Raw genomic sequence first — 22157 nt, forward strand, 5'->3', positions numbered from 1 at the left:
GAGCAGATAGCTTGGGTACCCAGGAGTTCTGCATGCAACCAACCAGTCAGTGTGGCAAATGCCAGATGCCTTCCTTAGCTCACATGTGGTTAGCTGGGAATCACAAAGTTTCTAGTCAGCTTTTTTACCTTCTCAGAGTAGTTTGTTCTTTCTTCACAAAGCTTTCCATGGATTTATATGCTTCATGTATAGAACATTAGTTGCAAACTCATGGACTTTGGTACATTTGCAAATTCTCATGGCGAAATTAAGAGGAGTGTGTTGTCCAGCTGTCTCTGGGGCAGCGTGCCCTTAGCATCTTCTCTCACTCTGGGAAGCTCACGCCATGTGCGCTTTCCATCACGGCCCCTGCAAATGAGGCAGGGCTATGGCAATTAATAACAATGCTGAAATACAGCCATTCAAAAGAACAGCACTGAAACTGCACATAGAAGCTAAAAACACTTTTCCAGTGATGAGTTCAAGATGGATAAAAACCTTTACATGTTGCAGGGCTCCATGCAAGGGCTACTTGAACCCTTAACATTTCCTATCTTTCAAGTGCTGTGTTTTACTATCTAATAGCTTACTGCTGACAACTGTTGATTATCTGGTATAGCGAAGCATTGGGATGACCAAGACAAAGTGAAAACAAAGATAATACAAAGCATACGGCAACTGAATGGTAAGAAAATAAAATAAGAGCACTGTGGAAGACGGAGCAGCACTGACCCGGGCAGGGGTGGCCATGGAGGACCACGTGATGCGAAAGGGCTGCAGTTCATCCAAGTTCTTCTGCAACTCACTTTGGACTCCCTGTGTTCCTGGTATGATTGATACCCAGACCAGCTAACCTGCCCATGAGTGGCTGAGGGCTGTTTTATTTTCCTACACAGCCGTATCACTCCAATAAAGCACTTTGCACGCTGTGTCACCGGTGATGGCTCAAAGTGAGGTCAGCACAGAGGAATGGCAAGCATTTCACACTGTTAAGCACCCCTGTGGACCCCCGCAAACCACAATGGGGTGGGAACTGGCCATCCTGGCTGGTGGTGATGCCGTCCTGGCCCTGGCCCTGGATGGGCAGCGCAGGCTGGCTTGCCACAGCAAACTGACTGCAAATGGAGTTCAGTACAGGTGTATGCGGGGAAGTGATTTGGGAATTGTTCCCAGATGTTGTAAAATGTCTCCAGCTCCCAGCCAGGCTACTGGGGGCTTTCAAAACAGTTTACCACTAACTGGAAAATGTTTATAGAGGGGAGCAAAAGCCCATAACATTCATTCACATTTGATTGCTCAGTTTGAATCTGGATGCCTTCCTAGGGCTCAGGGTATTTGGTTGGCTACAGGGAAGATGTGCAAAGCCTTATCATGCAGCTCATTCAGGAATGCTTGTGACTTTCTCAGAACTACTTTCTGTCCAGCTTTTTTTCTAAAGTAACCATCCTCGCTCTCTCCCCTTGGCACCATGACCCTGGAACAAGCGTATCAGTTTTGGCATGTTTGGGACATGCTACCACAGTACAGCAATATTATGTGGCAAGCACAACATATGTTTTGGAAAAGAGTTCGGTTTATTTTAGCTGCTCCAAATTTACTTGACCTGTTTAATCCAGCTTTCACAGTACATCATCTCAATCACTGGGATTGCTTTTAGGTCATGCCCCACACAACATGTGCAGCCAGTTGGCCTTTCATCTCTATGCTTAATTGTCCAAAATGATTTCCATGTGATTAATATAAAGCCCCAACATCAGTGGTAGGCCAGGCCGCTCCATCATCCACATTATATTAGGCAGGTGTGGGGTCTGGCCCACTGAGAAAGGAATAGTGTGAACATGGTATGTTGGGGGGCCTAGACAGCTTCCTAGCTGAGAGTTATCTGATTGCTCCCTATCTACGCTGGGCATAAGTGAATATTGACTCCAGCACCTATGGGAGTTCAGTGGGGGGTAAAGCTTCTAGCATGGGCAGCCCCGTCCTGCTCTGGATGCTGAGCTGTGACTTTGCCTGGCTCTTTGCTGCTCTGCATATGGAAACAGCACCTCAGGCAAGCTCTGGCGTGGGAGCTGCGGGACCTGCCCCTCTGAACCTGCAGCGTAAGCACTGCGGCTGCAGGAGTGGGAGCAGCGGTGGCCAGAGGCTGTCGCAAGCTCTGGTGTGGTCCAGAGGCTGAGGTGCTGCAGGTGAAGGTGTGAGTGCCAGGTATGTCCCACGGTTGCCGCAGGTCTAAGCCACACGCTAAGCTGCAGGACGAGGCAGCTAATGGTGCCCTGCTCACAGATCGAACCGGGGAAGTGCCACAGGTGTCATCCAGGGATGAACAGCCACAGTGGCTACACCCTCGCTCTCATGCTGCTGTCTGTTGTACCTGTGCTGTGGCTGCACGGGGGTTTTCTGTCTTGCAGGGACTTTTGCGTAGTACTCTGAGAGGGTTTCATGCCCCATGCAAAATGAGATGATTGCTGTCGGTGTAATTTCTTTAAAAGAGAGCCGCTTTCTCCCCACTCCTACCCTCTGGTTTCTCCTGCCAACAGCAACAGCCATCACCCCTAACCGTCAGCCACTCCCTTGCCAGCCAACTGAATCATATTGGAGACTGGAGGCTTTTTTGGGTGCTAAAACTTTACAAGGCAAAGACTTACAGAATACACCCATATGCCCTGCCTGGAAACTGGCTCCCTCCTCTGCGGAAAAAGCCAGGCAGTCTCAATTAGGCATTCATGGAAAGTGGGGACGAGCTGGGGCCAGAGCCAGAGGCTGCAAAAGTTTCCACGTTTGCCAGCACCAATCTTGCGGACCCGTCTGCTTACTCTTCTTAGGCTCCTTCTCACTAGGCAGCCAAATGTGCTAAAAGGAGAAATCAAGATCATTTTCACACCCAGATTACTGTGTTTGGGATATTTTTTTTGCGGCACTGCAAAACCATTGCTCCATGTCACTTGTCTCCCCTAACGTTCCGGGGAGTGAAGTGCTCCCCTAAGCAATGAGCTTGCCACCCTGATGAGCTATATATTGGCTCCACCTGGCCAAAGAAATGAAGAGGGTTTCAAACAGGCTATTCACGAGGTAAAAAAATCAGTTTCATCCCTGATGGGAAGGCCTCCTAGAGCTTTTAAGCTGAGGAGTGACAGAAGGAGCTCTAGGAAGAAGTTGGGATTATTTGGCTCTAACCCAGCAGCAGGTGGTTACACTTGGGGACTAACAGGGCAACCATGAACTCAGCTCCTGCTCCTGTCAAAGTAGTGCTGCTTGCCTCATACATGGCATTTTTAGTTCTGGGCTGAGCCAGTGACCGGGACTGTGTGAGAAAGACCAGAAACCGCAATCGTGATTTTGATTACAGAGACCTTGCCTTGCTTCCTGCAAGGGCAGTGAGATAGCCATGGTCACACAGCTGCTTCCTTCCCATCTAGAGGTGGCCAGGGTTCAGTGCTGGTGGAAGCCTGAGCAATTGGTCTAGCTATTTCTCCATATACTTATAACAAATTTAGAACCCTTTTAGTGCTTCCTAAATAAATGCTTCTCATTTAAAAAAGAAACAAAACAAAACACTCAACGCTGTAGAAAAAATATTTTTCTTAAAAGTAGCACTGGCAGTGGGCAGCACCAGGGCATTTGCCTGTGCTGCAGGCAGTGTGGGGCAGGGGCTGGCTGGGCTGTGTGTGAGAAGACTATCGTGGATGTGGGGAGGGGACAGCATGTTATTATAATACAAAATATTCCTTTTGAAAAAACAGGAGTGGTGCAAAGCACGTAATATAACTTCAGGCTTGAATTAAAGAGGCCACAAAAGACCAACAACTGTGAAATATAGGCAATAGGGGGGAGTCGGTAGAGGCAAGGGGGGAGGTAGGAAACATCTAGGGACTTGCAGTTTACAGTTCTAGTTATTTAATGCATAATCACTTACAAACTAAATCTTTGGTGGAAGGAGCATCTGCTGAAGTTGATCAACTTTAAAATATGAACATACATGTCTCATTCCGGTCACTGAAAAGATTTTAACCAGCTGGGTGTTTTAGAATATTAGTTATTGGGATTTTTTTTGTTTCTTTGTCTGCCCTGGGGAGCAGGGCACAGCTTTGGGGTGAATTAATAGCAGTTATATTCTTTTTTTTTTTCCTTTCCTTAGGTATCCCTGAAAGGGGTTGGTGACATCCTAGAGACTGGGCAGTACCTGGGTTAAAAGAAAAGCAGTTTTTAACTCTTAAGAAAGCAAGAATACCTGCCAGTAGTGAAAATGAGGTTTATATGCCCATTACTATAAAGTTAAACACTACCAGCTGTATTGTCTCCTTTAACAAAAAGAACTCAGGTGACAAATTTTCCCTACTTTTCATATTTAGAAAGCTGTTTGAAATCTGCCAGGTTTGCTGGTAAGGTGTTGAAGAGGAGATCAGGTTTATGAAGTGTATTAAATTCACATGCAAAAAAAAGAAAAAAAAAAAACCCAGAGAAGCTATATTTCACGTGTACAGCCCTTGAGGGAGCAAATCACACATACCTGAGACTGAACTTCACCTTTCCTGGGACTATAAAGCCTTATTTGAGCCTCTATTTCTTCTCCTGTTGTGCTAAATTCTTGCAAGGAGGTGCACAGAGCTCAGTGTAGGAAAGAAATTGGGGGAGAAAAAGTTCACTTTCTTCTCTTGGCTACATTCATTTCACAAAAGCCTCCAGATGTAACTGCTTTGGTCTGAATATTTCTGTCTGCCTCAGACTGACATTTCCTCCCCTTGTAAAGAGATGGGCAGAGATATTTATGGCAGAAAAGATAAATTGCAAAGTGTTTCTCAATCCAGCTCTGCACATCTTGTGCTTTCCTTGTGTGTTTTTACTCACACAAGAGCACCTCAGGCCTCTGAACAGCTTGAGGGGCTCTCTGGGTGTGAAGCTGTACCCCTGGAGTTAAAGACATCACTTAAGGTCAGTAGATGGGAAAACATGGGCACAGGCTAACCAGCCTCCACGTCAATTTGGGATGTCCTTGGCTGTGGCTTGATGTTGGGCAGAGGGGCATAGCATAGCATGGCTGAAACCCGTCATGGAGGCCCAGGGTTTGATGGCCAAGGCTTGGCTGCCTCCCATTGCGGCACAATGCATGGCTCAGCCAGAGCCTATGACCTCATCCATATGACCTCCATTTACTGGACCTTTAGGATGCTAGGAGGTGCTTAAACACCTCTTAGAAATTTTACTCGACTCAGTAAATTCCTTTGTGACCCCAGAAAACCGTAAGGGGAGGCTAACTGAAGGCTAAGCCCTGCCCTGCCACTTGGAGAGTGAGAGCGGGTGGCGTGGCCCAGTGAACAGGAATGCAGTACGTGGATGTGTTAAAAATAACTTTAAACACAGCTAATTAGGACCAGCTTTTCAAACAAAAATATCTGCAATGAATTTAAGAAAAAAAACCCCAAACATACCAAACTAGCTATAGTAGTGCAAGTTTCAGTTGTAGACTAGAAACAACAGTGGTGTTTCAATTAGTTTCCTGCCAATTAGCTCAACTAAGCATGAGGGCAGCGGAGCCACAAGGTTTTCTTCCAAAGTGTGAATGCTGGGGAACCAACAGGTATTTCCCTGGACATGTCCATCAGAGCCTGCCCTGGCAGCCATCAGGTGCCTGATGGGTGTGGTGCAAGTGTTTTCCTTACATACAGGGCTGAAAGTATGTTTACATTCATATGTTGCAGCTTCTACTGTCAGACAAAAAATAGTCCTCTCAGACCAGCAATCAGACCAGCATGTGCTCCAGTGTCTTCTTCACTGCAACACCTTACTGAGGGCAAAGATACTCAACATAGGCAATCAACCTTCTGTCGGCATCATGTCCTGCTGCTGGCTGCTTCTGTGCTTTGGGCCTTTGTGAGCCAGGGATGCAGCTTCGTGGTTAATAACCCTGATAGGATTATTTTTTTTAATGTGGTTTTGTAATTGGGCTTGATCTCATTTATTCTTTGGACAGCTAGAATATCCCATGACTATGAATTTCAGTCTGCTGTGTGAAATTCTTTTTTTTTTTTTAATTATGTAACCTCAGATAACTTTATCCAAAATTCCAATGAATATTTCCTCCTTTATTTGTGTCATTTATTATGTTATAGTCCACTATCATATCCACCCTCACTGATCTCTTTTCCAGGAGATGGAGGGCCAGTGCACAAAGTCTGTTTTCACAGGGCAACTGTTTCTTTCCTTTCATCATTCTGGATTTTTTTGACAGCTCTTTTATCCTTTTAGAGTGATAAGAATCACATAATGATGTTTTCGCTTTGGTTTCCTGTCCATATTTCCAAATCCTCTATTTGCCTCTATTTTATTTTTTTTTTAACACTGTTATGACATTGAGTTGAATATCCAAAATAAAACCATGTGCTTATTCCTGACTTACTAGCTAATTTAAAATCTATTAATGAATATGCACCATTTGGGGTATCTTGCACCGATTGTCAGGGACTCTGTCTGACTCGTGTTTGGTTCTGCTTTTGCTGTTCTGAATCAGTGAATTGCTGTTCACCTCCCCATGGAAGACGAGCTTAATGGTGTTGGTTCAGTTCCTTCAAATCCTGGAAGACGTTGGTGTGTGTGGGCTTTGGTTGTCTTTATTTAACTCGGTCGCTTTTACCTCGGTTTAATTCAAGCAAAGCAAACACACAGGGTGGGCAAATGGCCAAAGGATAAACCACACCTTAGACCAAGTAGCTGGGCAAGGTATTGCTTGATACGTGCAACCGCTGTGTATTCAAAAATTGTGTTTAAAAACTTTAGCTGGGTACGTTGGTTAGCAGTTTGAATTGGCTCATTGCAACATGCGTTATTCAGGTTTCTGACCAGCAAAGCTTGCCTTTGTGTATTTCCTTGACAAAATTTCTACAGCTGTCTAAGACTTAACTGAGATTTCCATGACTGTGAACATTAAAGCAAGAGTTGTTTGTCTCTCCTAGATGTGAATTGATCTGTCCTTTGCCTCCCAGGTGCCCATGAGGGTTCATGTTGGCAGCATTGATGCCTTTGTAGGTTTTTTCTTGTGGTCATGCTGGAGAGGGCTGTTTGGCCTTGCAGCAGGCACAGCCAGGCAGGCAGCCCTGCACCTGGGGAGGGGCTGGTGCCCACTCCCCTATCCCCCACAGCTGGCCAGCACAGCTGGAGCCCCCATGCAATCAGGGCCGCAGCAAATATAAGAGCGGCAGAGGGAAGTGAGGCCCTTTCCTAGGGCTGTGGATTGCCAGCTTTCTGAATTTCTACGTGAAGGTACTCAGCAAAGCTTTTTTTCCCCTATGCTTGGAGTATCTGTCTGTGTATCGCTTGTTTATTTGCAAGCAGTGAGTTTTGAGGTCTTACTTCTTATGACTTCTGCAGTGTTTTCTGTACTGTTATTTTTTCTCTAAGTTTTGCTGGCTTAAATCAAATGCGGCGTAAGTATGCCTGACTCCTTGGAAGTCTGTTGAGTTGTACCACCTTGTTATGCTGCAGGACTGTAAGGAAACCTTTTGAAAAGCTGGCTGGGGTTAGGTTTCCCATACCTACTGCTCAGATGTGTCCAGACATCATGCAAAAGAAAGCTTTCTCACTGTGTTCTGGCATTCTAGTTTCTGTTCTGAGCTGGTGAAGTTCAGGTTAGAGTACAAAATAAAATCTTTGGCTTGTACCCTACTCCACTTAAAACATTCATAAAGATTTTGGCTAAGAATTGCTTTCCCTGTAGGCATGGGTTTTGGTTGGGCTAGCTGGGCATGTAAGCTCCATTTTTACCTTTTATATAAGAAAAAAAAAAAAGAAGGGGAGAAAGTCAATGATCGCTGCATTTTTGTTTAGCTAAGTTCATGTCATAGAAGCAAAGTCTCCAAAGAATGCCCAGGGTGGCTGCTACCTCTGGGGTCTCCACATCGGCTGCAAAGCCGTATGCCTGGGCTGTGCTTTTCCATGGGGATGGCTAATGGTGTTTTGTTCTCTTGCAGAGAAATGTTGGCTGTCCCTGGTCTCCTGGGCTGCAGATCAGGGACACTGACTCCTCGTGAATGTGACTGCCTCAATTTCAGTTTTGGCTCTTTGGAAAAGGACCCAACAAATGCTGACTGAGGTAGGTGTTTTCTCGGCATGTTTAACTACTAAAATTTTCTCCTGAATTTGTAAAAGGATTGTGAAAAGTATTTATCTGTGTTGTTTGAATGAAGTTTTGCAGTTTTGGTAGGTTGTATCAAGACCAGTTTTTTTGGATTTTATTGTCTGAAGTGTTTTTGAGATCTGGATGGTGAGGAAAAGTAATTGCATTACTTTTGGTAAAACATAAGTGCTGAGTGAAGAGGTGTGAGCCTAGCAGCTGGTGTTTGTAAATGATCTGTTTCTCTAAGTTCAGGAGGTGAATACTGGAGAAAAATCAAGCTGAATGTTGTAGTTTATTTTTTCAGGATGACAAACTATGTACTACATGCTTCTCAGGAGTAAGGCATTTGTATGTTCTTCCAGTTAGGAGGTTTCTTTAATTCCTAATTTCTTATTTCCTAGTGAAAGACCTGACTGTCAGCATTCAGCCCTTGGTGCTTCAGGTTCTTCTCTTCCCAATGTGTCTTGTGCACATCCCTCTTAGAGGGACATGGGGAAAGGAGGAGTCTTTTTAACTTGTTTGACTTATGTGATCTGTGTATGGGGGCCCCAAGCAAGACTACAGAAGTATAATGTGCAGACTGTTTGTGCTTCCTAGTTCATATTTAAGGTCTAGTTTGTACGCCTGCTAATGTGCTGGGAGGATCAGAGATGGGGATTTTGATGCAATATGACTAACTAAAAATAGTAACCTTGGTGTACGGCTTAAATTGTTTTTCTATGAACAATAATGAAACAGCTTTTTATTTCAAAGTATCAATGTCATATGAAATCCCTGTTATGAAATCCCTATTATTTTTCTTAAAGTGGGAATTATTTGGCCTTTCTGTTACAAGCAGGGTGTTGTATTGTCTCTTGACCTCATTCACATAAAGCAGTAAGGCAAAGCCTTTGGCAGTGAAATATATGGAAAAAGTACTTTGATCATTTTTGTTGACACCATATTGCTTGTGTTAATTTACTTCTGTTTTAAATATGAAAAAGTCATTTATTTGAGGAATCATAGAAAGTGTGGTAATAGGGAGCTAGGACTTTGCAGTTGGTTTACTTTGCATTTTTTCTGGTCACAGTGGAGTGCTAAATCTAAGGTGTCGGCATTTGGGGAGCCCCCAGTTTTGGTGGAAAGACTTATTTCAGTTCTGAGCTTGGCTTTGTGGTTCATGTTTGCTATGAGAACAGTGCTATTGGCATGATTTATATTGAAGAGCAGTGTGTTTTGTTTTTCAAACAATAATTCACCAACTAGCTCTGAGTATGTGCTTTTCCCTTCCCATGGGGCTTAGCTGGGATGACGTTTCATTATTTAGTGAAACAGTTGTCTTTTTTTTTTTTTTTTTTTTTCCAAGGCTTCAGAATGGCACGATTCCTTAGCCAACATCTGCCCCCAACCCCAGCACATATCCGTGCGCATCCACGTGCGCACGTTCTTGCTCTCTCTCGTGTAGACTGTACGAGAAGACCACCCAAATCTTCCCAGAAACCAGGCTTGCTATGGAATATAAATGGCGTCGTTGTGGTAGTCGGTGTCAAATATGCATCGTGTTTGTAGGGGTGTGGGTGTGTCTATTAAAAACTTTTTTGGTTTTACATGAAGGAGATTTCTCATGTTAGAGGCAGGATACCTGAAGTCTGAACTTAATTTCATTATATCCTTATTTTAATTTCCCATCACAACAGTATTGGCAGTCCTCATAGAAAAATTGCTCGCCATTGAACTTTGATTTGGTGTGTGAGAAGAACATTGCTGATAGACAACAAGCACTTAGGTGTGTTGCCGACTTCTAGGCTTTGCAAAAAAACTGGATCCAATCCCCTAAATTTTAAGTGATCTAGCTTAATTACTTTAAAAAATGCTGAATGTTACTTTTCATAATAGCAGCTTGCTGGCTCCCAAGCTTTCCTGTCCAACTGTTAAGGATAGAAGCATACTTAGATTCAGAAGACTGCTAGACAGTACCAGGCTGTTAAAAATGAAGAGCTGGCACCGTTAACCTAAGTTGTTCCACCAGCAGAGGAGACTTGGGATGAAGCTCTCTCACCCAGGATGTGACCAGGCTCATTGCAGCTTAAGGGACTCATCTGTGGTGGAGGAAATCTTCACCTGGTCTGGGTCAGAGTTATGCTGGGGCAGGTTTGCACCGCAAACACCAGGCTGTGGCTGGCTGGTCCATAACTGGGAACCCAGTGCAGCTGGTAGTAAAACTTCAAAGGAAGGAACGTTCAAGAAAACCATATCACTCTTTCACTGGTTTTTTTTTGCAGTACTTTAATACAGCATTAAAATGCTAGAATACTAGAGGAAAGCTGTATACTATCCAGCAAATAAGGCACATGTCGGAATGCCATTTTATGGACAATCCACAACAGAGGTTTTACAGTCTCTTTAGCAACACAGTCACCAGATGAACAAGCTGTCATCTTGATTGCTGAAGCAGAACTGGCACCTCTGAGGCCTTTGTCCATAGGTTTTGTTTGTTTGTTTTAGCTGTACAAGTTTATTAACAGTTACAGAAAAAGAAATTATACAAATCGCCAACTGAATCTGACAAGGTCAGTGGGTACAGCTAAACAAATGTAATAATAATTAGGTTAATTTTTTTAAAGCTGAAGAAATTCCTAAGATACAGTGTTAGTTTTAGCACTAGTACACGATGCAGTGAGTGCTGTACTAAATAACCTTTTAAAGGAAACAAGAATCCAGTACAGGGTTGGGCAGACCTCCCATTTTAGCATGGTAAAATATCAAACTAAACCCCCAATCCTTCATAATATAATCAAACTACATGAAATGTAAAGTGTAAAAATGCTTCAAATACGTGCACATGCATATTCTATATTGCTATGAGTTCTAATTAAAATAAACATACACTTCTACAATAAACTACTTCAATCCTTTTCTCTTACGTCCTTTGATATTATTGCTGTAGCCGATAACTGCATAGCTGAGCTCACAGTCTGCAAAGAGTTGTGAAAGTCAAGTTGTCAAACAGCGTCCCAACCAACTCTCTTCCCCTCTGGTTATGGGAAAGAACCACCATTTGAAACCCAACGCTTGTGCTTCGGAGTTGCTGAAAGCCAAGTCTCTGTGGCGCTTTCAGCATCTTCTGTGTCTCTCACAAGGCCATAAAGTGACAGTATACTGTTACTTGCTCCTCACTTGCTATATGTCTAGTGATAGCTTTTTCTAGCAATCCTTCCCCAAATACACATAAATAAACTGTATAAGCATTTTCATATAAGTCTAAGCACTTGAATAATATACTGGTTACTTAATACTGATATTTTCATCCAAGGATAACAAAAACAATATGGCTTAAAGAATTGCAAGGTTTTTTGTCAGAATTATGTACCAACTTTCATATAATATTTTATGTAGACAATATTTCCTTCTTAATGTAGTTCTGTTGCATACTTTATACAGACAAAAGCATTGTAAAAAAAAAAGTAAATTACTTCCATAAATATTTTCTTGAGGATACATCCTTAGTTCTGCAAAATAATTAAGAAAACTTTTACCTCTGTTAGTATCCTAGTTGAGAGGAAGGCCCTTCTGAAAGCTTCCAAATTGTAAAAAACTTTTCCCAAAAAACAAACAATACTTTTTTAAAAAGGCCCTCAAATATATACAAAAAAGTTACTGCAAAGAGTTTCCAGATAAGATAACAAACAATTCAGTATTACAAGAAATATTTGTAACCATTCAAAAATTTTAACATCTAAAAAGGTTTCCAAAATACACACATAGTATTAAAAAAAAATTGAAAGAAACTCTATGTCAAGTATAACTCAAGATAAATACACATCTGCAAGTAAAACTGTAAAATACTTCATACAGGGGTAAACATTTATATCAATCATCTATAGCTAGTAACTGCACACGATTGTCCCTTTGAATTTCATCCTAGAAACACAAACCATCCTCCCTATATTGAAGATCTCAAACAGCCCTCTGAGCACTTCAGCAACATAGCAAACTGAATGGACAGCAGTGGTTTTGCAGATAGGAAAGAGATGACGGGTTGAAGCCCAATCGGGAGTGGAGTGATATCTTAAAGAATGATTTTTTTTTTTGTTTTTTTTTTTACAGGGATAGTTCCATCATATATTTTAAAATATGTTGGCAAAGGCAAGTGGAAAATGTATGTCAATTCACTTAACTTGAAAAACATGTGTTGATGATTTATCGCGTACGTTCAGTGGACAGCTCTCAGGATCCATACTAGGAAAAAAAAAATTCTACGTGACTGCAGAAAGAGAACTAATCTATGAAGTCTGACATTTCCAAAAGCTCTTAACTTTTAATTTTTTAATACTTTCATTTTTGGAATAACTGCTAGAGCGTCACAGGTATGGAACCCGTGTATAATCTAAATTTCACAACACGGTAGAAGGCTTCTCTCAGACATAGGTAACTTCACATTTTTAGATTACAAGCTAAGTCCCATATAATGGGGAACTTTGAAATACACCTATTTTCAGAAATAATATATACTCTTGTGTATTTATCTGAAATTAAGAAGCAACTTTGAGACAAAAAGGCCTCAAAACTTGCTTATGTGGTGTCATTTTATGTCCATAGTAGCAGCAGTAGAAACTGGCTAAAATGGGGCCATCCGTTAAACTACAGGGATTTTTCTTCTTCACCATTAAATGAAGTATTCTTGACACCTTTGTTGGAGCCACATCAAGTTAAAGCAGCTAAAAATGTACACCATGCATTTCAAATCACTGATAGTTTTCTCCAGAGCAGTGCCAATGCCAAGGACAAACTCCATGTGAAACATTCTGACTGAGGGAACAAATGATTAGTTTGGTGGGGTTTTCTGGTGGTTGGTTGTTTTTTTTTAAGGAATAAATGAAAGTTTAAAAATCTCCAAAGAGGGCAAAAAAGATGGATGGATTGGTAGGCAAGCAACAGCAAATATCTGAGGTTCAAAACCTGATTTGCCGAATAAATGCACAGAGCCAAATTTCTCTCAGGTACCCCCATAAAGCATAGTCAGCTTAGGCAGGCCTGTGTTGATTCAAAAATCTTTTTACTGATGCTTACTTTGCTTCTGGTAAGACTGTCTAAAAATGCCTTCAAGGACTACTAGGTGATGTTCTAAATGCACAGCTGATAAAAAAAGAACATCAGAAAGCATCTGGAAAAATCTAAAAGGTAAATCAACTCATTTTCTTACCAGTCAAAAAATCTGAATTTTTAAGGTTTTTCCAATTTGGAAAGAGTTAGTTAGGTCTACAGGTGAATTGTGGTTGGGGAGGGGGGAGGGGGGAAGAGATCTATATCTTATTAATCTTTTTTTTTTTTTATTTTTTGAAATCAACATTAAAGAAATTTCTGATCTGTGCCATTAACTAAAAGCCAACAGTCATGAGCTATTGTACATTACTTATGCACAGCAACCCACAAACTACATACGGACAAACATGAAGCAAATGCCGAGAGCTGAATGCTATAATCCTACAAGCAAACCTCACGCAGGGAGAGACAGAGGAGCACTCCCCACGCACAAGCCTGGTGCTCCTGCCTTCCCAGGCACCAGCTCATTAGGGAAACAAGGTTTCAGCCCTGTGCAGTGAGGACAGAAAACAAAGGGATGCCCCACACGGCTGAGGGGAAGCTGGAGTTTAGGCCCATGGCTGCAGGGGAGAGAGGGTTGTGGCTGCTCTCCAGGGACTCCCGGTCACTCTCCCTCCTCACCCCACTTTTGTCAGGGATAGCAAGGCAAGCAAGCTGCTTCCAGCCCTGGACTGGATCACATCCACATCCCGCACCAGGATGGATTTGCAGTCTCTGAGTTCGGCAGTACAAACTACGGCAGTGTTGCATCTTGCTTTTCTGTGTGTTTTGTTCTTTGTTTGTTTTTCCCCAACATGAGTGCAGGGGAAAAATCTGTTCTCCTGCTCATTATTTCAAATATGCTAAAAATTACTTAAATATTTCTTCTCTGCTGCCTAGGAACATATCAATGGTATAAATATTGAACTGTGGTTAAGTATGCTCTTAAGAATTATTATTCTGTACCTACAGACATTAATTGTGTTAAAGTAGATCATGTGTATTTTTAGTACAACCTAAAAATCCATAAGCTGAAGGCATTGCCACACAGTGTTGAATCTGGATAAACAATTTTTAACAGGGCATTGGCATGAAAATAGCAACAATTGCATATAATGGTATCTTTTAGTTGGGTCTTGCTCAGAAGCTGCTGATGTGCTGTATATTGATGTAGCTAAAGCAAGGCATGTGCTATTTTACTCATCTAGTGGTTATCATAAGATGGAAATTATTTCAACACAGAAAAAAAGGTTGGTAACATCTTAATTTCAGGAGAAAATAAAATAACATTTTCCCTTATCTTCATCTAAGGGGGTTTCTCTACATGTCCTTTAGCTGGATGTGAAGCATCAAGGTGATTCCCCCACTGCCCCTGCCCCCCGTACTATTAAGTGCTCCAGAGGGAAAAAATAATCCTTTAGTACGCAGCTCTTCCAAAATTACTCATGCTTGAAACAAAATATCAAGATTAATGCTAGAGGTCAGGCTTTGAAAATCCACCCCTAGATCTGGCTGTGTATTTTTTTTTTTGTTCTTATTGGTATGGGCAGATTAGTATCCTTGTTTAGAGCGTTTGCCTCCAAGGTAATTTCTGAGTCTGTATAAAAGAATGCGTTTCCATTTGAAAATGCTAAAACTGTATCCTCACTGAGGCAACTGAACTGTTATTAGTGTTAACTTTCAATAATATTGTTTTTAGCTATTTTAGTTAATGGAATTGCCAACTGGGCAAAACTGGTTTCAAAATAATTAATTTAGTTAATACTATTTCAGCATTACATAGCACTTTTCATCCAGTGATGACAAAGCACTTAAAGATATTAAGTAAGCCTCACAACTCTCCTGTGAGGTAGGTAATGAAAGTATTATTATCCCCATTTTGCAGCTGGGGAAGCTGAGGTCCAGAAGGATCTTGTGACTCGCTCAGAATCAGGGAGCTAATGAAAGAGCCGTGGTCAGAAGCCAGGAGTCCCACTGTTTATCCATTGCTCTGAGCAGTAGGCTGGGTCACTTGGGGTTTTGCAAGATAAGTACATGGTGCTACCACCAGAGTAAGCAGAAACATTTTTGCCCTGTTTATTGAGAAGCAGGGAAATGGCTAAAGTTTCACCCTAGAGCAAATTGGTAAAGAGCTTCACATTTTCTATACGAATGCTCTGAAAACTCTAAATGTTCAGTTTGCTTTACAAGAGCTTGACTGTACGTACTGGTAACATCCTGCTATCACTTGGCATAAAACTCCCTCTGTCTTAGTGTTACGGAATTAATCCCAAACCCAAATTCAATTCATATCAAGTTATTTAGGGTTTAAAGTATTTCCACAAAGTATCATTCACACAAATCAGTCTCTCTAAAGGAAACTTCATAAAAAATAGTTGAATAAAACCCCCTCAAACTAAGGGTATCCCTGTAATTTTTTTAGTGAATGCTGCAAGTGAATTGCTTGTTGTGTCCTTTTGCCAATGTACTCTTGTGGAGCCATACAAACAGGATACTATCTCGAGGTACATTCAGTTCACGATATTTCCCAGTCCCTGATGAGATACTGCTTTGCAGCAGGATGCCCCTGCACAAAGTTCAACCTGAAATGGGACAATGAAATAGAACTCCTACATTTCTCCTCAGGTATGTAGGTGCTTCAGGAAGACATAAAGAGGGAAGGTAATATAGAGTGTTCTTTGTGCCTCAAAACACCCCTATGGCTAACAAGTTTTATATTATAACAAATTTGTACAGTAGAAAACAGGACATAAAAATAGTTCCTGGAAGTGGCTTTAAAACTATTATAAATAGTAAGTTTGGCTAATCTTTCAATTAAGGGTTTCCAGGACAGTTGTAAGTATTCTTATCCCCCCTTATTCACAGTAAATTTAGTGTGCTTGTGGCCTAATGAACGACCCATACACATGCAGGGACCATTTTAGTGGGATTATATGACAAGAGAAGGATCTGTTAGTCACTCAAGCAAGCCAATTTTGTCTCCTCCAAAATCCTCTTGGAATGCTTCCTGATGCTCTGGGTTCCATTATGGCATTCCCTTTCTACCCAACCCACACCCTCAAACAATTATCCACTTTTTTTTTGCCACATCCTGCAAAAACGATTTTGCCTAAGCTCTGCCCAAGCAATGGTAACAAACAGAAAAAGTCCAAGAAATCAGTAGCGCAAAACTTAGACTTTCTAAAACCGGGAAAACAGTATTTTTCCTTCTTTTATGCTGTCGCTTGTTTCATCTTCCTTTATCTTGTCATATAATAGGAATAATGTTCATGTTGTGGGTGAGTGCTTGCAATTGGTGGCCCCACAGTTATTTAACCTCTGCAAAAGCCATACATGTAACATATATTCCTTGTGAATATTATACCTTGCCTGTTGAATAGTACTTCATTTCACCTGGCCTTGATATAGGGTCTGTGTAAACAATCAGCAGAACCTGCAACCATGGTTCTGTTGTGAACGCTATCAGTAACACTTTATATATGTGTGTGTACATATATATAAATTCACATATATATGTATGTATACAAATTGTAGTCCTGTAAATACCTGTTGCATGTATGTGCATGCACAGGAGAAATGTTACATTCTATTAATGGTAAGGCTTATTATTAGGTAGGCAATATTGGCAATTATTTTAGCTTTTATCTTGATTTGTTGTGTTGCTGTTGATCGCATGCTGCCAGAGGATCTTTAAGGACGATGGGGACGGGAAGAGGCCACTTCGAAGGTTTATTGCACACGGCGGCAGTAGTAGCCCAAAACTTTGCACTTCTCACACAGATGCTGGGGATGTTCTTTGCTCTGATCTGAAACATCCAGGCCGTCCGGCTTCTCCAGGGGTCTCTGCAGCAAAGGGAAGGAAATCGGATTAGATCCAAGGTTTTGTCACTGTTACTCTTTGTTATGCATGTGAAGCCTACTTTTATGCTTAACTGAGCTTCCTCCTAGCAATTATAAAGGTACCATATTTCTTTCCTGAAGGGATGAAATATTTTTTCAGCTCTTGAGCTCTGCATTGGTTCGGATAATATAACTCATAACTTAATTTCTTTCCTCTTCCTGAAGGTGGTGGTAAATTTGTTGTAGGTAAATTACTGAAAGACTGAATTGGGGACTATATTTATAAAAGCTCTAACACAGAAGAGTTTATTCTCTTGGCTCCAGTGACTGAGTTGTCCCAAAGGCATTAGCACGTCAAGCATGGGAATCCCATTACCCAGCAATGACAGCAGGGGTTAGCTCCTATGACAAGAAAACTGTCCTAACCATGCACAACTATTACATAGCTAAATGAGGTTTTCCCAATACTCTGTCCCGTATTTCTAAGCCTGAAATTTTTGAAGTAGAGCAGCTGCAAAGCTTTTAATAAAAAATAAAACCCAACAAAACCAAAACACCACCACCAAAAACCAACCTCATAATGCAACCCTCTGCCCTGAAGCTGGGTAATAAATTGACAATGCATTTTTAATAATATTTGTGAAATCAGGAGATAGGAGGTATATTCGGCTAAACAAGGGACTGAAACTGCTTTCGGTTTAGTAGAACTTTGTTCTTTAATTTTCCATGATATGTAAAGGGTTTCACAGTAGTTCTCAAAATAAAATAGCCATGTTAAATATTTCAGTAAGGTTAAGCATTTGGAAAGTCTTAACAGGTAGAGAGGTGATAGAGACGTAAGGTAGAACATCATAAAGTGCACCATTTGTTTGAAAAAACAAACAGAATTCCCTAACCCATAATTTCTCTTTTTTTTTGTGAAATGTACCTGAAAGAGCATTTCATTGCACAGTGCCTTCCCATGAAGACAGCGGTTGTTCTATGGGACTGTGGTAGGGACAGCATGTGGTGTGAAATGTGCAAACAAGCCGTAAGATTCTCACTGTTCTCACAGGGATGCCAGACTCTTGCTTATCTCTTCAAAATATGGTTCTTGGAGCAGGGTATAGATAAATACAAATTACAAAATTATGACCATTTATCTTTTCATACCTTTGCTAAATCCTAAAGACTTTATCTGTAAAATCTTAAAGTATACCCAATCATCTAAGTTTTTATTTGTAAATTCTTAACTCCAAAGCCACCCACCTGAGACCCTGTGGACAGGAAGAACAGACATTTGAAACTTATTTTTTTGCTGTGGAATGCTGCAAGAAGAGCTTATAATCCAGAGAATAGAAGGGTTTTCCAGCTTTCTGGATAGCTAAAATGAGACAAAAATAATTATGTCATCCTGAACAAGGGTCGTCTGCAAATTCCTGCTTGGTTGTATTGGATTGTAAGTGAAATACTCTTATTATATTGCACAGCTAGTAAAAACAATATATGGGAATAATTTGGTGGCGACTGCCAGTGGTTTGTTACAGATTCAGTGCTCTTAACCATGATATTGCCTGAAGTTTCATCTGTCCCAGGCTATGTATTTAACTGCAAATTGGATTCTGTGTATCAGGTAGAGGGTAAGGAAGGTAGACGGATCCCTCATCTTCTCTAAATCCTTTAACCTCCTGCTGCAACCCCACTGAGCTTTGAATGACTTGTTGGAAGTCAGTATGTTAGGATTTGAAATCAGAACCAGCACTCCTGTTTCTGGGCTTGCAACCCAACCGCTGGTGCAGGCAGTGCTTCTGCCACAACACAGACAAGTTGAATACGTTTATTTGGGCAGAAAAACTACCCTTCTGCCTTTTCTACTACTTATTCCACCAACATCTGCCCACAAATTTTCTTCAAGAATTTGTTACGTAAATGTAGTCAAAGATGGTGCTCAGGTTCAGGAGTCCCAGGAGTTAATTTATGCTCCTCATTGGAGAATTTGAGAGTTTTGAAATGCTACACTTAAGACAGGCTATTCAACTCAGCTCTGATTGCTTCTACATGCTAGCTGTGCTCTGATTAAAGAGAAAAAATACAGCAGTTATCATGTTTATTGATATAAGCCAGATTTTTTTTTTTTTAATACGCAAGGCCTTGGGAATAATTTTTCCTGGAAATAGTGCAAAGGACATTGGGAATGTCTTGAAGCGCCAAGAGTTTTTGGACGGTTTTCAGAAACAATAGCTCTCCGTGGTTTGCTTTCCCCCTGCGTTGATTGAGCTCAGCTTTTTGGCCTGCAAAGCATTTTGATTTCAGAAATGTTATTGTTACCAGTGTGTTACGACACAAAGGCTGGGGATAGAGGGGTTACAAATGCAGGGAAGCAGGTTGCCAAGGTCCAGCTGGAAGGAGTGAGCCCAACAGAGCCTGGATTACATTGCTGGTGAGCTGGTAGAGGGCTGAGGCTTCGAAACTGGTAGCGTGCTAGCATGGTTTGTCCCAAAACCACTGCAATCCAACTCTTGCATAAAACGACATCCCAGCTTATGTCCATTTGCTGTTTTGTCTTCAAGCATTTATTGGAAGGCAAAAAGAAATCCTTTCAAACACCCTGAGAAGCAACTGCTGTCTGTCTGGATACTAATTGTGGAGGACCCTAATAATCTCACAGCCTTGTGACCTTTCTTACGCCATGCTAAAAGGATAGGACATGAGACAGCCAAAGAGCCGTGTGTCCATCAAGGTTAGACTTCCTTGGCACAGGCTGACCTAGGACAATTCCTCCAGTTTTGGCGTGGTGGAAGGAGAAGATGCTGGTGCAAGAGGGGGCAGGGTCAGGCTGTTGCATGCTGTGTCTTAGTTTTAGGGACTGCCTGAATTATGTGGAAGATCTGAATAGCTGAGGAGGCTGCATGAGTTCCGTAGGTCAGTAGCACGAAAACTCAGCCATGCATTTGGAGAGGGTGTGGAGAAGGGGACAGGCTGTTTGGCTGAAAAAGTAATTCCTTTCCTTAGAAAGAGGTGAAATGGAGCTTGTAAAACAACAGAAAATCCTGCTGTGTTTCTCTGGGAAAGGTATGCTTTTTTTCCATTAAATGGAGAGCTTAAATATAATACTTCAATTTTCATTGTCTTTTTTTTAAATGCAAGCATCCAGGATTTGGCAGTCCATACTTTCAGTAAAAACTACAGGGATGGGCACTCTTACATTCTTGTTTTTGTGTGTCTTTCTTTAATTTTCTCCTGGTAGTTGCTGGGTGGAAATAATCTTGTGCAGCTCCACCAGGAAAGCATTTGATGGTAGTGACTAAAGCTGTTGCCTCAGGGGAATGAAGCTGAAATAAATTTAAATTTATATAGCAATTCCTGTCCTGCAAATTAACTTTTGATTTTAAGCTATTGCTGTCTTAGTCTAAATGTACTGAATGAACTCTGCATTCCTCCCAAGTCAGTTAAAACCCCCAAACCCTCAAAACAAAAAAGCTCACCCTTATGAAGTGTTAGGTGTCAGAGAAAAATGTCACTAGGACATCCTTGTGGAAAATTGCTTCTGCTAAGAAGCAGAATGGAATAATGTGGCTGCTTATGGTTTATGTTTAGAAGACTGACTTTTTTTTTCTGTAGAATGGAACAATTTGATTGCACCACTGATGGGTAAAGGATTGCATCAAAATTCAAATGTAAGAAAAGATATAATTTTTTGGACTCATTACCTCAGGTCTTCATGGGGCGATTGAGACTGTTAAATGACAGATTAGGTATGTGAACAGAAATGGAGTCTACAACTGTAGCTGGCAGGATGACTGTTAGGTTAACAGTCTTAAGTAGCTACAGGTAGCTACACTTCCCTCAAGACACACACGCTATCATGAATTCCTAAATTTTTAGTCCAATAAAAAAAATGGTGCACTGGGGAAAAAGGATGAAATTCAATGCGTATTCTTGAGCAGTAGACCCTCTGCTTTTCTGTCTGCTTGGGGGGAACAAGGACATTAACAAGGCCCTCAGTTGTTGCTGTGGATCTGAGAGGCAGTGATAAGAATGCTGCAGATCATAGGCGCGATGCTCAGGGCAAGCAGTCTCTGTCAGCAGCATGCCTCTAGGACAGGCCAGCTAGGAATGAATGATAACTGCATGAGCTAAATGGCGAAAAATCTCTTTTTAGAGTTCAGAGAAGCAGCAATCTGGGGTGATCTGTATTCCCACTGCTGGAACACACAAGTATGGGCGTGCTGGGGAGGGTTAATTAAATCTAAAGAGCCAAAAGATCATACTTGTAGGCCTGAAACTGTTGAAAAGTTTATTGGGCTTGAGTGATCAGGCCGATCCCTCCCCATACTGAGAGAAAAGAGGTGGCTGTGGATGCACCCGGCTATGGCAATTGTGATGGGACCACTGCGTGGCCCATGGAAGTAATAGCTTGGAAATCATGAAGAATGTATTTACATACCAAATTATTTCCAGTCCAACAGTAAAGTCCTGACAGCTGGAAGAATATAGTGTCCAAGAGGACAAGTCGGTCACCAGATGGCTGGTTCTGCACCAGTGCAACAGCTGTCATCACAAACAGCACTGCAGTTAGCCACAAAATCAGAGAAGAAGCCTTGATAAGAGGCCAGCCAGGAAGCAACCACAGGTGCAGATGTTGCTGCTGGAGCGGGCAGGGAAAGAAAATGAGAATTCAAAGCTTGGTGTCTGGGCTATTACAGTGCCAGGAATGCTGGTGAATGGCTGTAAGGACTGGCTTTGTTGCTGGAGCCGAGTAAGAAGGAGCATAAACAACTACAAAATCCAAATGCCTTGGAAGAATAAGAGGTAGGTTTAAGTCCAATCTGAGATGTCTGTTTATGTTTAGAGCAGCTAAAGTGACTACCTAGGAAACTACTTTTGGAATGGCCATGGAACAGCTTCATCAGGGTAGTTCTTTAGTCTCCTACTCCTCAACAGGGCTTGATCTCAATGAGACTCCAGTTTTTGCCCCATGTCCTGTGAATTTGTGTAAGTGCTCCCAGGGGTAGGCCTATCACTTGAGGGACATAGTGGAAACTCAAAAGGAGGAACACAGTGGCACAATTCAGTCAGGAAAACAAAAATGCATGCTGAGCTTTCTTGGGAGAAGGAATAGTTTTGCAGCTCAGGAGCAAAAGCCACCTGATTCCTGGGCCGTGGATGAGTTGGGGAATGAACGCCAGCA

The 22157-nt window shown here is 41.7% G+C and overlaps 2 protein-coding genes across 2 annotated transcripts in view; one reads left to right on the forward strand and one right to left on the reverse strand.

The window, feature by feature from the left end:
- PPIF (peptidylprolyl isomerase F) overlaps nt 1-22157 on the forward strand; it is a 172830-nt gene that overhangs the window by 27440 nt on the left and 123233 nt on the right. Inside the window, exon 7 of the mRNA XM_080400935.1 lies at nt 7941-8062. The gene's annotated coding sequence lies outside the window, so the exon portion shown is untranslated. The remainder of the gene's footprint in view (nt 1-7940; nt 8063-22157) is intronic.
- The window catches only part of ZCCHC24 (zinc finger CCHC-type containing 24), a 111191-nt gene continuing 104950 nt past the window's right edge, over nt 15917-22157 (reverse strand). Inside the window, exon 4 of the mRNA XM_080400924.1 lies at nt 15917-16990. Within this exon, the coding sequence (XP_080257050.1) occupies nt 16877-16990 (114 nt within the window). The 3' untranslated portion in view covers nt 15917-16876. The remainder of the gene's footprint in view (nt 16991-22157) is intronic.

Source organism: Falco punctatus, assembly GCF_963210335.1.
Source record: "Falco punctatus genome assembly, chromosome: 9".
NCBI classification, from domain to species: domain Eukaryota; kingdom Metazoa; phylum Chordata; class Aves; order Falconiformes; family Falconidae; genus Falco; species Falco punctatus.